We start from the raw sequence: 15,064 nt of genomic DNA, 5'->3' as shown, positions 1-15,064 counted from the left end.
GCAGGAATGTTTTGTAGAAACTTTCCTCTCTAACTTCTCAAGGCTACTTTTTGCAGCTAGTGCTCTAAGAGGTCATTGAGAGTTAAGATGCTTCTGCCATTTTCCTCACCCTGCTGATGTCTATCCATGTGACCTAAGTAAGTCACCTGGCACAAAATTTCATCAGGTATTCAGCTGCTTAAGATACCAGTAGGATCTTAGGCATATTTTCAAAAATATCGAGGTGTCCAGCTGCCAGTTGTCATGCTGTGGTAAGATATGCCACTTCTGGCATTGGCTCTCGGAGTGCCCCTTTAGTGCCCAAATACCTTGGAACATCTGTCACAGATCTCTGGCTTCCCAGCTCCCTACATCTCTGCAGTAATAGCAGTTATAACTGCAAACCTCGGAGAATGAGGTGAAAATTGTTACTGAAATATTATTTAGAAACATTTTAAACAGAGGTAGATTTAAAAGATCACTGGCAAGAAAAATAAGGAAAGCATCTATCATGATCAAACTGGAGGGAGTATTGGAATATAGACTTGAAGAGAAGGGTATCAAAACTTCTAGAATCTGAAAGAAAAGTTTAGTTTACCTTAACACAGCTACAGAACATTACTGCAATCTTTTATTCGAGAGTACATGCATTCTTGTAAGGTATTGGCTGACGGCACCAACTTCCTGACACAAAGCAAAACAAAGGATATTATTCCTGTCCGATGGTCGCTACTTCTGTTTGGACATACAGGGACCAGAATTGTAAAGAACTATTGCTTTTTTCCATCGATGGCTTGTTTTCTAGTGTCCAATGTGGACGGCGCCAAGCCTACTCCCCCAGGTAGAGCTGCTGAAATTAATTTGAGGACAAAAAGAGAAGTAGTAATTCTTTTAGGCCCCATTTCAGCAAGGCACTTAAGCACATGCTGATGTCGATTGCTGCTGAGCAAAGGACAAAAGTACATGCTAGTTCAAATGATGTATGCATCCCTGTAAGTCTCCATTAGAATTCGGTACAGTCACTGGTGCTTGGCGGAATCAGGGCTTCAAGGAATAAAGCTACATAACTTCCATGTGGTGGGTTTGTTTGGCGATGATCACAGGACATCTTCTATGGCGACTGGTTCTCCACCCAGCACTCACAAACCCAGACAAGACTGCACTGTACCATGGGACTGAGAGTGTGGTTTTTGGTTTTGACATTTGTTTACTACAAATGGCTTCCCTGCTATTGCCTATGCCATGTCTCCATAATATCGCTAGCAATGGACTGTGATTATTCTAAGTTTTTACAGTCTACATTCGTGGTATTTTTGCAGGTTCTCTTACGTACAGCTTTGCCTCTTTGAGGCCCTTTTTTCTTGTTTTCTTTAAATAACACATCCAAATGGTGCACATTAAGGAACGTAACGCAGATATTAGTTACCTGAATATTACTAATACGTATCTATGGTGAGTTAAATCTGGAGGTGCTATATTTCGTTATTGCTAAGAAGTCACCCTTGGTGTTATTGCCTTCATACCCACAGAGCATTGCTGTTTACCATTCAACACTATGATCCCTGGCTTGGAAGTAAGAGTTGGATCATTCAACGATGACTTGATGGTTCATGGCTTAAGAGAATATTGCTAAATATTTTCAGCAGTAGTAAATTATTGCTTTTACAACTACTGTTCTGAGTTTTCAGGAAATTATCAACCTAATTTTATTCTCAAAACGATTTTCATAAAAATCTACTGAAAATATAGCTGGGGAAAAAAAATTCCTGTAGTAATTTTGAGACAGCTCAGACCTGCCAATTCTGAAGTTATTTTATACCTACTTAATTTTTCTCCTCCCTTCTCCCACTCTGGAGAGGTTTTTTCCTTTGCTTTCTTTCCATTGAACAAAATCTGATGTGATACTCCATTTTTTTTTCCTACCACAGAATGGCAGGCTTGTAAGCCACCTGATAGAACAGTCCTATTTCGCTAGAGTTTTTAATGCACAGGAATTAGGGAATTTAAAATACCCAGTAATACATTCTAAACAGTTTCTCTCTTTGCATTTGGAAAATCATTAGAGTATGATTTAGCTCATTCCAGTTTACATAGCACACTTTGGTAAGAGATGACTCAAATTTTAGTAAATTTCCAACTCAGGTAATTATGACCTTGCGGTGGAAAATGCCAATTGCTGTTTTGGCTGGAAAAACATTCAACTCTTCTAAAATTCTGTGTGGAGTTTTGTCATTCTCTGGTAAAAATAATTACTGATTTACTATGTATTATTACCTCATAAAATCAATTTGATATTCAATCACTAGGTTCTTCAGAACTTGTCCAAACTGCCCTAAGATCCCTGATTGCAACCCTTTCAGCCCAGCACACCAGCTGATCGAGAACCTCTGTCATTACTTTGAATATGGGAATACCAGACCCATACACTCGGTGATTTGTTTCCATGTAACATAGCTGATAAAACTTCCTGGGGAGTCAGATGATTTGTCATGAACAAAAGAACAGCCAAAAGCACCTAGAGGAGGCCTGTCCTCTTAGTAGTGGAAATCCCTGCAAGGGAATGATTTAAAGGGAAAACAACCTCTAAACAGCAACTGTACACTGAGAGGGAGTGGGTCACAAACATCCTTTCTCTGTTTAACCTAGAAAAGATCTAGGCATAAAATAAAACCAAGTTGTTTCATGTCCTTTTGATCACAATCTGCCTCTTCCCCAACGCTGTCACGCCCCTAACTCACAAGCATACACGTAGTTCATAACGGTGAGCCTATCTATGAACTAAGAACTCACTCAACATCGTCAGGAAAAATTGCTTGCTGAGATAAATGTTTCTGGGCTTAGACATGCATAAAAATTCTTCATTCTTGATCCCTGTAGCTTGCAAAGATGCATGTGCTTCCTTCTAACCTGATCTTAGCTTGGCATCTCTCCTCTAAAAATCATAACAACAAGTTTTAACACTCACAAACAAACATTTTTCTATGAAGCTCTGTGGCTTCTTCTTTCAATACAAACTGGAAATTATTTCAATATATATGTACAACTCTCAGCAGAAATTTTGGTGCTACATCTTCAAGTGTCTGAAGGAGCCACAGTTGGATGTGGTTATTTACACTTCCACAAATCCTCATACCAGATATGCAGCCTCATCAGTGAACAAATAGAGTATGTACTGGTAGTATCACACATGTAGTTACATAGTTCACCCTAAAGGGGCCGTTTAGTTGTGGAGTGCACACTAAGTACATATGCAGATGTGCATGTTCTCGTAGGCACACAGCTGCATACACTGCCAGAAGTCTATCGGCATGCGCGTGTATGTGCTATTCGTATATGAAGAAAAATTAATGTATATCCCTATCTGCCTCACTGGGCAGAAGAAAACAGAACAGAGTGAAGGCAGATGCACACTCGTATGTTTGGGAGTGGCTACTGCACACCTTGTCATGCCAGTGTGAAAAGGACAGTTGCAGATTGCTGGTTTTGCAGCCATTAATTTTGCATCTTATGGGGAGGGGGTAAAAATAAAGGAATTTTCAGTTCCTTTTTTCTCCCCCCAGTAAGCATCATTGGAAGAAGACCAAAGCAGAGCAACTATAAGTTAAATATACACTTGAGCTTAGCTGTATTACATAACTCTGTAGGAGAAGCAGGCTGAAAAGATTTTTTCGTTTCGTTTAGATATTTGTATTTTATTTCTCTTCCTTTTCATCTCTTAACTCCTCTTAATTTTTCCTCCTATATTACATCATCCTCTGAAGAACGCTGGGTTTCGCAGGCAGGCGGCTAGTCACCTGCAACAACCGAGGGGTCCTGCAGAAGCTTCCAGGCTGCTGTCTGTGTCAGACGCCAGTGTTTGATCCGTGGACATGGATGAGATGTCATTGACAGATGAGGATGGAGGGAGGCTTTCACTGCTGTTCACTGCTGCACCTGTGCTACGAAAACGAACACCAACGTGATTAAACCTGCAACTCCAAGAACTTCTCACAGTTTAAAAAGCAAAGGATACTTACCTGTGGCAACAGGCATCTAAGTACACAGACCATTTTCAACAATAACAAACATTAACAGAAAATGGGCCATACAAACTTTAGGCATTGGATAGTATTAAATATTTTATCAGGAAATTCTCTCCCTCAACAATCGGTTTTGAAGAGGTTTAGCTCTTGTTGTGTCTGTCACTCCACTTCTTTCCAGCCTTCTTAGAGTTACAAACCACCCAACAATCAGGTGCCTGCTAGGACCAAACAACCCAATCCTCTGCACTCGCTCATAAAACCCTAGTTTTCTTCCAGGTAGTTTAGTAGAATAAGTGGCAATGCGGAGAAGATGGCTGTTGGGGGAGGCAAGGCTGGTTTCTTTCTCTCGATAAGCACTAGGTAACTAAGCCCAGGATTTCATTCCAGTTGTGACAGTATTTTTGTGCATCCAAGTTTACGTGTCCGCTGTAAATGATGATAGTACCAGCTGTTATCCAAAAAATTTCTTTGACTTTGTGAAGCAAAGAATGTTCCTTCATGAGATTATCATTAATGTTGACTTGACATTTATCACATCCCTGAGTATTGTAAGAAGCTATCTGTCCTAGAAATGTAGATAACTGTGAGATAAATACAAAGCCACACGAAAAATGTATTTGTTGTGCACCCAGGACTGTTCAGCCATCACTCTGTCCATTATCTCACCTTGTGCTTAATTTCTCAGTGTAGCAAACAACTTTTTGATTGTTTTTTTCCACTGAACTTTCAGGCAATGATTTCTTGTCCTCTTTCCACCAAAATTAACACTGTCTGCATTTTTAGAGGGATATAGTACTTTTCATTAATATTCATGACAATAAAAGATGTCACTTTGCATGATATTGCGCAGCTGGAAATCGTAGCTGGTCACTGTGACACACAGATCTTTGGTTTACAGAGGGATGCAATTTCATTTTTGTGGCCAAAACGTTTTCTTGGCTGACTTTTACAGATTTTCATTTCCTTGAAATGCACAGAAATCAACATCTATTGCCTTGAAAAGCAAGATAACACACCGAATAAAACCCACACCTGGTGAAATTACTCATATATTCTTCATACAGAAATTAATAGCCATCTGCACAGCCTAGGAAAAATATATGATGCTATGGCCAAAAGGAAAGGATTTATGTCACTTGCCAGTTTGCAATAAAAACATTACTCTGAGAAAACAAGTCATCATATCATACCTCCAACCTCTCTTCTATTTTCCTCAACTTTTTCTTCCTTTATACACATCCACTATAAATATGCACAAAACAGAGACAAATAGGCTCACATTCAGACTCCAGTGGGAACTGCTTTCTGCTGCTGCAGCAGTACAAAGATGTTCTGGTATCAGAAGAACCCTTAAATTAGTTTACTTTCCTGATACATTTGGAAAATAAAAGAGTTAATTTTGAAAATGCTGCAAAGTGACAGGGCATTTCAATGACATCTTATTGGTGACTGCAGACAATAATCATCCATATTTTCCGACATAAGATTTGTTTTTCTAGAGAGTTGTTTGCACATACCTCATTCATAGTGATCAGTAATCACCCAGTACAATACTGCTACTACATGTTTATGTGTTATTAAACTATGTGGTGTTTTATGAAAATACCAATCCGTCCAGACAAATGCATTTAGATATAGTCAAAACATGACTGAATTTCATGATATCGATGACTAAACGATATACCTTTCTAAATGTTTACAGTGCTGGGCAGGATCCTGTCATTAAGTCATGGATACTGTCCCAGGAATCAAATGGAAGAAATTCCGGTAGGTTCAACTGACTTTCGGTCAAACTGTTGCTGTGCAGCTTTCTTTGGTTAACATGCCATCAACTTAGTTAGGCAAAATAACTGAAGAAATAGGTGCAGAAACTGCATAGGTGAAGGTTTTGTTACACTTCATCTGATTCAGCACCTCTGAATTCAATGAACCCTGCTATGTTCATTTCAGCAAGTACCAATTCAGCCCGTAAGTTTCTGGAAAGTGCATTTTTGCGGTTATTCTTAGCTTTCAGCACAATTCCATGTGGCGCACACACACAGAGCTGATAGTTGCCGTTACAGCCCCAAAGCACTCAGACTCACAAAATACCCACACAACCAAATAAAACCACACCAAACCTAAATGACAGAATTAGAGAATTTGTCACCACAAAGAAGCACTTACGCAGCAACACTCAGAACACCAAACAAAAGCTGCTTAGTCGATAACTAACACTGCACTGGCTATGCTCAGCAGCCGCCTGGGGCTGCAACAGTTTGCTCATGAAGGGAAGGGTGATAGTGCCGAAATTACACAGGAACATTCAAAAGAGAAAAAGAGTCCCATCTATGAATTTGCTGCCTGGCAGGAAGCTTCTTGTTCACTGCAGGGTCAAGGAAAAGAGCAAAAGGCTAGAGCAGGTGAGAAACGGCTTCTGGGATCTGTTCCTGGTTTTGCCACACTTTCAAGCCACACGTCAGCTTCCCTGATGTAAAGGAGGGATTTCTTCCTCAGAAGACTCCTGTGAAGCCCTATTTAATCAGCATCTATAGAAGTGCCTTTAAGAATTCAGTTGCAAATTGGTTCAGAAGTGAGGGGGGAAAATGAAAGGGGAACTGCAGCTTCTGCTGTTTTTCAAAAAAAAAAAAAAAAAAGCCTTGTGTCTGCCTTGGGGATTTGCTCTACTTCATACAAATCTTGTAGCTAGTAACTCTTGACACCCAGTGTTACAGTGCTTGGCAAGTCCATCAGCTGCTTAGTTTATACTCTCCAAACGACAGAAGAGAGTTAGTAAAGGTGTCCAGCAGTTCTTGGGTGACGGCAACAAAACTGACAAAATCAGACAGAGGCAGGAAGGGAAGAATGAAAGAGCAGTTTGAAGCCATGAAAAGAACTGCTGAAAGTAAGCTGCACTAAGATCAGTGCTACGTACTCTTCAGTGAAGCTGTTTACCGTTACGGGTATCGCAGGTGTTACAGGTAGCTGTTTGCTGTTTTCAGTATTCAGGAGGGAGGAGACAGTTGGAAATGTTAGGTATGAAACTATAGCTGGGTAACGACGACTAGGGGAGAGTGTGAGAGGAGGTTAGGTAGTACGCAGGGTCTCGGTGCATGAAATCTGCAAATAGCAGCAAGGTTATTTACTTTGGACAGAAATTAAGTTTAATTCTAAATAATCTACAGCCTTCAATTAATTTTTTAATTAAATGGAAATACCTGACAGGTATTACCAAACAGCAGAAACACGTTTTAAAATGCCTTAACCAAATAGAAAAGAGTACTGGTAAATTCCTCCCATATTTTTGCATAAACCAGTTTATATCCTTTGCTTTTCTGCATCAGATATGACAGAACAAAGAATCATGTGACTGCTGGTGAAAAGTTCTACTGCACTTCTTGGTAAAGTGAGTAGTTTAAAATAAATACTGCATCTTCTGGGGAGCCCAGAAGGAGGCTCAGCAGAAGGCGGCACGTGTGCATGTGTAATAGCCACAAATACAGATACAACACATACGCGTGTGTGTGTGCGCGCATTTTGGAGAGGATATGGGTGTATAAAAGCATATATATTGATATATATGATTTATAAGGGTGTGAATTAGTCAACAATCCTGAGGATTGATTAAATTTAGCAGCTATTTCTCACGTGTATTGTTGTGACTGATTTCCATGAAATGTTTTATTCTAATCACTTTTATTCTCCCAGCTGAGTAATAATACGGCATAGACCCTTTGAATAGCAAGCATGTCAGTAAGGGGCATAGCTCCTGAATTTATAAATAAACTAGAACCATTCAGAAATTCTGTAACATAGGAAGAACGTGTCCGTGTGAACATGCATATGTTGTGCTCACGTGTTTCGTACGTATTTGTGTAACATATATACACACCTACGTGCAACTCTTTCCGCTCAATTCAGCATTACTCATGCCTTGAGCAGATAGGTTTGGACACTGTGATCTGTGAAAGCGGAAGTCAGCCAGATAAAGTGTGGAGGAAAGCAGGAAGTTTGAAAGATGTGGGTAGTGAAGTTCAAAGTAAGGAACACTGATTAGGGATGCGATAATAGAATTTACATGAGTTAAAATCTGCCAGAAAGAAAGATGGATGGAACCGGTCTTCGTGTTTTCTGGAGACAGGACAAGAAATAACAGGGTAAAACTGCAACAACAACAACAAAATATTTAGGCAATGCAGTACAAAAAGCTTTTTGAAAATAACAATAGCCTACAGAGTTTTTTGGTTTTTTTTTTAAGAGGCAGTGATGTTGCATTATGTTGTATGTTGTATTAACTAATTCTTCACAGGACAAGAGGAAGCACTGAGTGACTGACACCCTGATACGCCGGCACTTTAAATAGCCTGCACTGTCAATAGACAGCTATTGTTATGGGTGCTGTCCACCTCAGCTGTCTCCCCAAAAGCTCTGATCAGGTAATCACTGAAACACAGAGCCAGCTTGCTCGGTTATTGATAGAGCACCAAATCCCACCTTCTGAATTCTTGCCAAGAACACTGACCAACGAGCATTGTGTCTGTAGAGCGTCCTTATCATCTCCCTCATGCTCAGACCCAGTGACTCGTTTTACCTCTTTCTTTCAGTATCTCATTCAGTTGAAAAGAATTGTCAGGCTCACAAAATGATGAAAGCCGGGAAATCCACTGTTTCATAGATCAGCCTCATCTCAGAGCAGTTTTTAAATACTTGCTATACTTGCTGATGCCTAACAATCCAAAAACAGTCAGAGGGGAACCACAAAGGTAAGAAATGGCAATTTTGTATGTTTGGGAATGTTTTACATAAACAATAAAAACCTTCCACGTAGAAAAAACAGAACATAGAAGACATAAAGAAATTCCTGGGTAGTAAATTCCTGAAAACAGCAACTACAATGTTTCTTGATCACAAGTCAGACCGCAACCACCATTTTGTAGGGGAGGGAAATTTAATGGTGAGGATTTATCAGATACTCGTCATGGCCCCAGATTTCTTTTCAGTGGTGGTACGTAGTTTGGTAAATTAAATCTGCCAGTCCTATAATTTGTTTGCTACTTAGCAAGAACACAATGGATTGTTTTCAATATCTTCATCGATGTCAAAATCCAGGCGCAGTGCTAGTGCTCTAGTATTACAATCCAGCACACTATTAGTAACTTCCTTCATCGCATTGCTGCCAGGTTTCCCCTTGTCCTGTCAGTCACTAATGATGCGTTCTCGTTCTAACAGTGTTAGCTATGCAGCAAGTGAAGAATGAGAATGCAAAAAAAAAAATCTGATATACAGAGAACTCTGAATTAAATGATTTTGCTGTGAGGAAAGGCTCTGCAGGAGGTAGTTTTATCATAAACACTAGTGGAACACTGTGCTCGAAATCTGGGCACTTCTCATCTGACAGTGAAACTGCTGCACCTTCACAAATATTTATTTCTGTGTCCTGGCAGTCACAGTTTGCATTTCTGTGACAAGACTGCTAATGTGAGTTTTCCTCAGAGAAAACTTAGTTGTACTTGTTTTGTAACAGGACTTTAAGAATCTGTGTCTGAAGACAGCTTTCCCTCTCATCGAAACGTTAACCAACTTGTCAGCAAGTTGTTCTAATGCTACCAGGATTCTGACAGGATAAACTTCCGGAGCAGGTATGAGGTGCTTACATGGGGGGTGTACGCAGCGTCCAACAGATGGACATGTGCTAACGTCACCAGGTCTGCTTACATCAGCTAGCAGAGTATTAGCTCAGACATCCACCCATAAGCAGTAGAACAGTAAGAGTGTGAGATAAGCCTCCGCACCCACAGGAACATAATCTGTAACCACAGATCTTTCCATAGAAAATACCAGGACAACTATATCTCAGATACCAAGCAGTACAATTTTTAAGTATTAACATGAGACCGGAGTACAAGTAATAAAGGTCAACCCATTAGAAGCACTGGATTTCATAAAAACTTCTTAATTGGTCTACGTAACTGCAAGCGTAGCCCAAGTGCTTCAGCTATCCTGATTCTCTTTTCGTCAGTACAGAAGCACATCAAAGTTATTCAATGGGGCTGAGTACCTGAAGGAGAAGGCTGTCCTTTAACTACACCATTTTTAGTCTTTTCTTCAGAATTCATTACTTCTTTGTAGATGAGTTCTGGAAGAGAGAATTGCAACAGCTGAAACCAGGAACCAGCGCCTGTGATCAGGAACAAAACTATCACAAAACACGGTGTTGTAGGCTTTCTATAAGCTCCCTACGTCTGCCCGACCTTGTCTTCATGAGTCTGAGAGCTCTACTCACCTAAGAGCTCTCTCTTTCATTCACCCCCTCTCTCATCATCTCTGTTTGGAGCTGAATTGAGAAAAGAGGGTTAGGCTAGAACATATGATTTTTTAATGCCGCGCTATCTAAAAATGAAGCAGCACAGCAATACAATGCTTTTTACTGTGAGTAAAATTCTGATGCATCGTCCTACTAAACAGTATTGTGCTCTCCAGGTGATATCCTGAGATTTCAGTGAAGCGCTGGAATATGCACCTCCTGTCTTAACGTTAATCTGTAAAGATAATGATAGTCCTCAGGACATTTTTTATACTTTTGCTAGCAAAACACCTCTTCACAGGGCTATTGGAAATTCTTCACGTCAAAGGAATTCTTTTGGTTTTACACAGATGCACTTGGTGGTGGGACGTGGCTGTTTTGCCACTGAAATACCCCTTCCCATGTAATTCCAAACTGTGATTACCTTTCCATTCCTCGATTGTATGTTCCCTTTCATCCAGCTGTTTATCGTATATCTGAGGAGGAGGCTGCAGGAGAGAAACAAAGCTACTTAGCTGATTGCCCTTTATAGTGGAAATAATTAGGAGTAATTATTTAAGTAAAGATAAATTCTTTTCTCCCTCCTTGTTATCCATCCTGTACATGCAAAACCACACGAAACACATTTGAATGTTAAAGGGAATAATGCTTCTGGAATGCAACTCTGTGTGTAGAAGAAATCAAGATGCTTCTCCCTATCCCTCTTTTAAATAAGAGTCATAGTTGCAGCAGAAACAGAACCCAGGTCAACAATGCTGCTGCGCTTATACTGAGCCCAGAAACTTCACACACAGGTTGTTTGTACTGCAGAGAAAGTATTGTCAGAGTACCCGACAAATACCAATCCGGATTAGTTAGTAATAGTATTACTATATTAATTTTTAAGTTGTCCTTTAGAGATCATACTCACTGCTATGCAAACTTCTCAGTGTAACTCTAACTTTTAAGTAAATCTCCCTGTCAGAATTTCTGATCCATGTTCCGAGTTCCCAAGCTTTCCAGTATACATATTTCTAAGTAACTTTGCTTTGACGTTTGCTTTTTTACCCTGTTTTTCAGTTGATGAGAATGCCACAGAACTTACTGAGCCAAAGGCAACTAGAGTTTCCAAGAGACTGACTACCTGCTTTCACTGGGCAGCTAAGCCACGTGTTCATCGTCTCTCTGATGTGAGCTGCCAAGTACAGCAGCCAAGCAAATGAGAGAATGCTCTCCTCCTTCATCCTACCAGCATCTGAGGCAAGGGTATCTAATGAAGATGGAAACAAGATCTATGACACTTTTCTCACATGTAAGTATTTCCTCTAACTTTCATCTTGGGTACTCAGCCGCCGCATCCCTTCAAAACATCCTACTATTAAATGCACATTTACCAAGCTGGTTTATGATTCACTAGGAAGTTGAGAATTATTTAGAAGTTGAGAAATTAGTTAGTCTAAGAAGTGGAGAATCAGTTAGTTGACTCTAACAACATCAGTCCATTAAGCTGTTTACATGCTACAGATAGCTTAGTGATGTCATATGGACCAGGAAAATCATGTAACTGAACTGGACAAACCCGCTGAAAACAAGAGAAGTTCCTGCACAGTAACATTTCTATCATGGCTAAAGACAAGAGAATGTGAGTTGAAATCTCCTACCTGAGAAAGTGCTGAGAGCAAACCTGAACCATGCACTGAAGTGAGTGCCTCAGCAGGGGTACCTGAGGTTTTGCTACATCACCAAGGTAAGATACAACCCCATAATAAATCTGAGACCAAAACCAATGAAGCTGTTCTCTGACTGAGCATAACAACACTTTTTGGTCCCTTCCAGTCAATCCAGAAGCTTAAGATAGATTTGACCAAAATTGATGCAGTCTCTGTGAGGACTTCATGTTTCTGATGATTGTGATAGCAGTGAGCTGAACAAAGGAGTGCAGGTGAACTCACCACTGACCAGCACCTTGTGGTGCTCCACTCTTCCCACTGTGCCTGCCGGACTACTGCTCAGCCACTCAGCCAGCCCTGCAGTGTGCATTTCTGACCGGGGGATAGCAGAGAAAGCTGGAGAAGACAAGTAAACCCTGGAGGGGTGGGTAGGAGACTCGCAGGGACTGTCAGTTCCACTACAGAGCTAGCTCTCGGCTTTTTTGGAAGCAGTAGGGAAGGCATTTGGCTGAGCTGTTGTCTGAACCACAGCAGCAGACCCATTGCTTCTCTGCCAGGTGGCGGTAAAGCAGGTAAACCAAGTTGGACAAGAGACAAGAATATCCTGCAAGAACCTTGCTTTCTGAAAGCTTCAGGGAGGGGCTTATGAAAAGCACAGGTTGTGAATAAAATTGTTCCTACCAAATGTAAACACTCTTTACACCTTCCAAGGAAAAACAGGGGTATTTCTCCCCTAGCTAGAAGTAAGATAGATTCCTTCACCACTTCGATTCCCAAACACAAATTACAGAATCAAGAGGAACAAGTCCTCAGATGCACAGTCCTGACCTCAGTTCACAATTGCAAAATCTTTGGCTTATGTGTCTTCTAATTTATTTCAGCTACATCTTAAGCAGACATAATTGGCTAATAGACAACAAGACAAGCACGAAAAATTATTTCCTAGATAAGCACATTCTGGAAACAAAGACATTTTCCAGGGCAAGAGCCCAGAATAGCGTCATTTGTTATGAAACTCCTATTTTTCTATGAAGACAGTCATAAAACTGTACTCAGGATGCCAGAAACTGCACCTGCACAGGATTCTACTGCTGTACTGGTGTTTATGCTACAGATCTTTGTTTGTGAGTTAGCAGAACCCACAGCTGTAAAACATGGCTTTTGGCAGGAACGTGACAGCAAAGGGTAAAAAATATTCACCATGTTAATGATGTGAATAAATCCCTCCTCTTTGCAGAGGCGGGATCTATAACCTCTAACATCTGTGCAGAACACAGGTGAATGGAACCCCACCGAGAGGCCAGTCCAGTGCTCTCGTGCTGGGAGAAACAAAGCTTTTCGTCTAAATTCCCTGATAAAATAAATGAGCCTTTAGGATGTATTTCCATTGACTTAAGGTGCAGACCTGAGCTGAGGATACCACAACAGTTCCAGGAGTTAATTTATTTTCCCATAATCCTCATTAATCTTCATAAGAACCACAAAGCTTAATACATTGTGATCACTGTAGACAACCCCTCCAGGCTGAGCGCTCATCTTCTGCTAACTTGTTTATTTTTAATCAGTTTCCAAAATTACCAGAAGGAAGAGAGCATCCTAACACATGTATTGTCACAGCAATGGAGCAGACAGAGTCGCTGCCATACCCAGGTCCTCCTGGGCACCTGATTTCAGTCTAAAAATGTCTAAAATGGCCTTAAAGTCTAAAATGGCCTAAAAATGACTTTGCTGCCTACCTCAAATGCCTTAGAAAATGACTGAGTTTCATCACTTAATTTTGGATGCAGCCGCAATATTGTAGACATTCTTAAAAATCCTTCTTAAAAATCCTTCATTCTAACCGAGAGACATGGTTTTTCTGAAACCTGTACAAACTAAAGCATTGGTAAACTGGCATTAAACCAAAGCAGAGTGTGGATCAAACCTATGGGTGGCAGCAGCTAACTCCAGTTTAAGGTAACCATTTTCTCCCCAAATCACACTGATTTTTTGTTATTGTCAACAATAACAAAGAGTAGAATCTATTTTTTGATGCAGAAGAGGAATGAATTAAATTTTTTTTGCAGATATTAAAATAATACCTTTTTTCAGTGATTCTTAACTTTTAAATTTTACAAACGGATGTTTAAAATAGGTTTGCATTAAATCTAACATTCATTGAATATAATAAAAATGACACACACCAAAAAAAAATCCAGAAAATATTCACACGGACCTTCTTCTAAAAAAATCAACACTCCCCAAAAACCTAAATCCCACAAAAGACAGAGTTTTTTAACGTGGATAGATAAATACCAGGAGACTACTGAATTTGTTAAACACATTTCTAATATCCAGGGAGGAAAAGCTTTTCATTAGCAAAAAAAGCAAAACATGTATTGAGGCTGATATATTCTCACTTTCCCAAAGCACCGTGGATTGGTGTGTGTGCCATTGCTAGAAAGCAAAGGGAATGGGCTGGAGCTCCCAGATCAATCAATCGATCAACCAATCAATCCTGCCATCTCTGTCCCTGCCTCTGCAGAGCTTGTGCCAGCCCGTGAAGACTTTGGGACGAGCTGTTTTTAGAAAGCTTGGCAGGAGTAAGGCTTGATTCTGCATCTATTCCCAGAACTGCAGGGTCGGAGGAGTAGCTGTGGAGCGCTGTACAAGGCGACGACGGAATTAGCAATATACAAATAACAGAGGCAATGGAGGGTGTAAAAAAAGATTAACGGTGTGAGGTTAATCAATTTGTTAAATGGCTTAGATCCTCATAACACGTGAATGTAAAAATTCCTTTGTGTATTGCTACAACCTAGATTGTGTTACTGATACCATTTATATACCTATTTTTGCAGTTCAAGCCAAAGTACACCAGTGGTGTTGTCACCTGAGGCCTGAAGATTCTTTAGCTAGAGAGAAAAGTGTCAACGGCCTTGCATTTCACCTCGTATTGCCCAGGGACTCCACGATGGGCTGGGCATGATCTCAGCTATGGGTATGGAAGACGAGATGCCTCTCTGCCCATTTGTCCCTCGGACCCTTTGCAAAGCCTTTTGGAAAACTACATGCACAGTATGCAGCAAAGAAACTGTGGTCTGAGCTGTCTCAGAACAGCTGGGCTGTAAGGATATCATACAGCAGGAGCC

At 40.4% G+C, this 15,064-nt stretch overlaps 1 protein-coding gene across 2 annotated transcripts in view; it reads right to left on the bottom strand.

The window, feature by feature from the left end:
* Nucleotides 1–3,769: 3,769 nt before the first annotated feature.
* Nucleotides 3,770–15,064, bottom strand: part of LOC104495861 (mitogen-activated protein kinase 10) — a 52,313-nt gene continuing 41,018 nt past the window's right edge. For both annotated transcript variants that reach the window (XM_010138897.1, XM_010138898.1), the window contains exons 8-10: nucleotides 10,709–10,772; nucleotides 10,039–10,116; nucleotides 3,770–3,912 (exon numbers count right to left, since the gene is read on the bottom strand). In XM_010138897.1, coding sequence (XP_010137199.1) covers nucleotides 3,770–3,912; nucleotides 10,039–10,116; nucleotides 10,709–10,772 — 285 coding nt within the window. The remainder of the gene's footprint in view (nucleotides 3,913–10,038; nucleotides 10,117–10,708; nucleotides 10,773–15,064) is intronic.

This window comes from Buceros rhinoceros, unplaced genomic scaffold, assembly GCF_000710305.1.
Source record: "Buceros rhinoceros silvestris isolate BGI_N320 unplaced genomic scaffold, ASM71030v1 scaffold11416, whole genome shotgun sequence".
NCBI classification, from domain to species: domain Eukaryota; kingdom Metazoa; phylum Chordata; class Aves; order Bucerotiformes; family Bucerotidae; genus Buceros; species Buceros rhinoceros.
The sequence above is the reverse complement of the archived record's forward strand: the minus strand, read 5'-3'. Positions and strand labels throughout refer to the sequence as shown.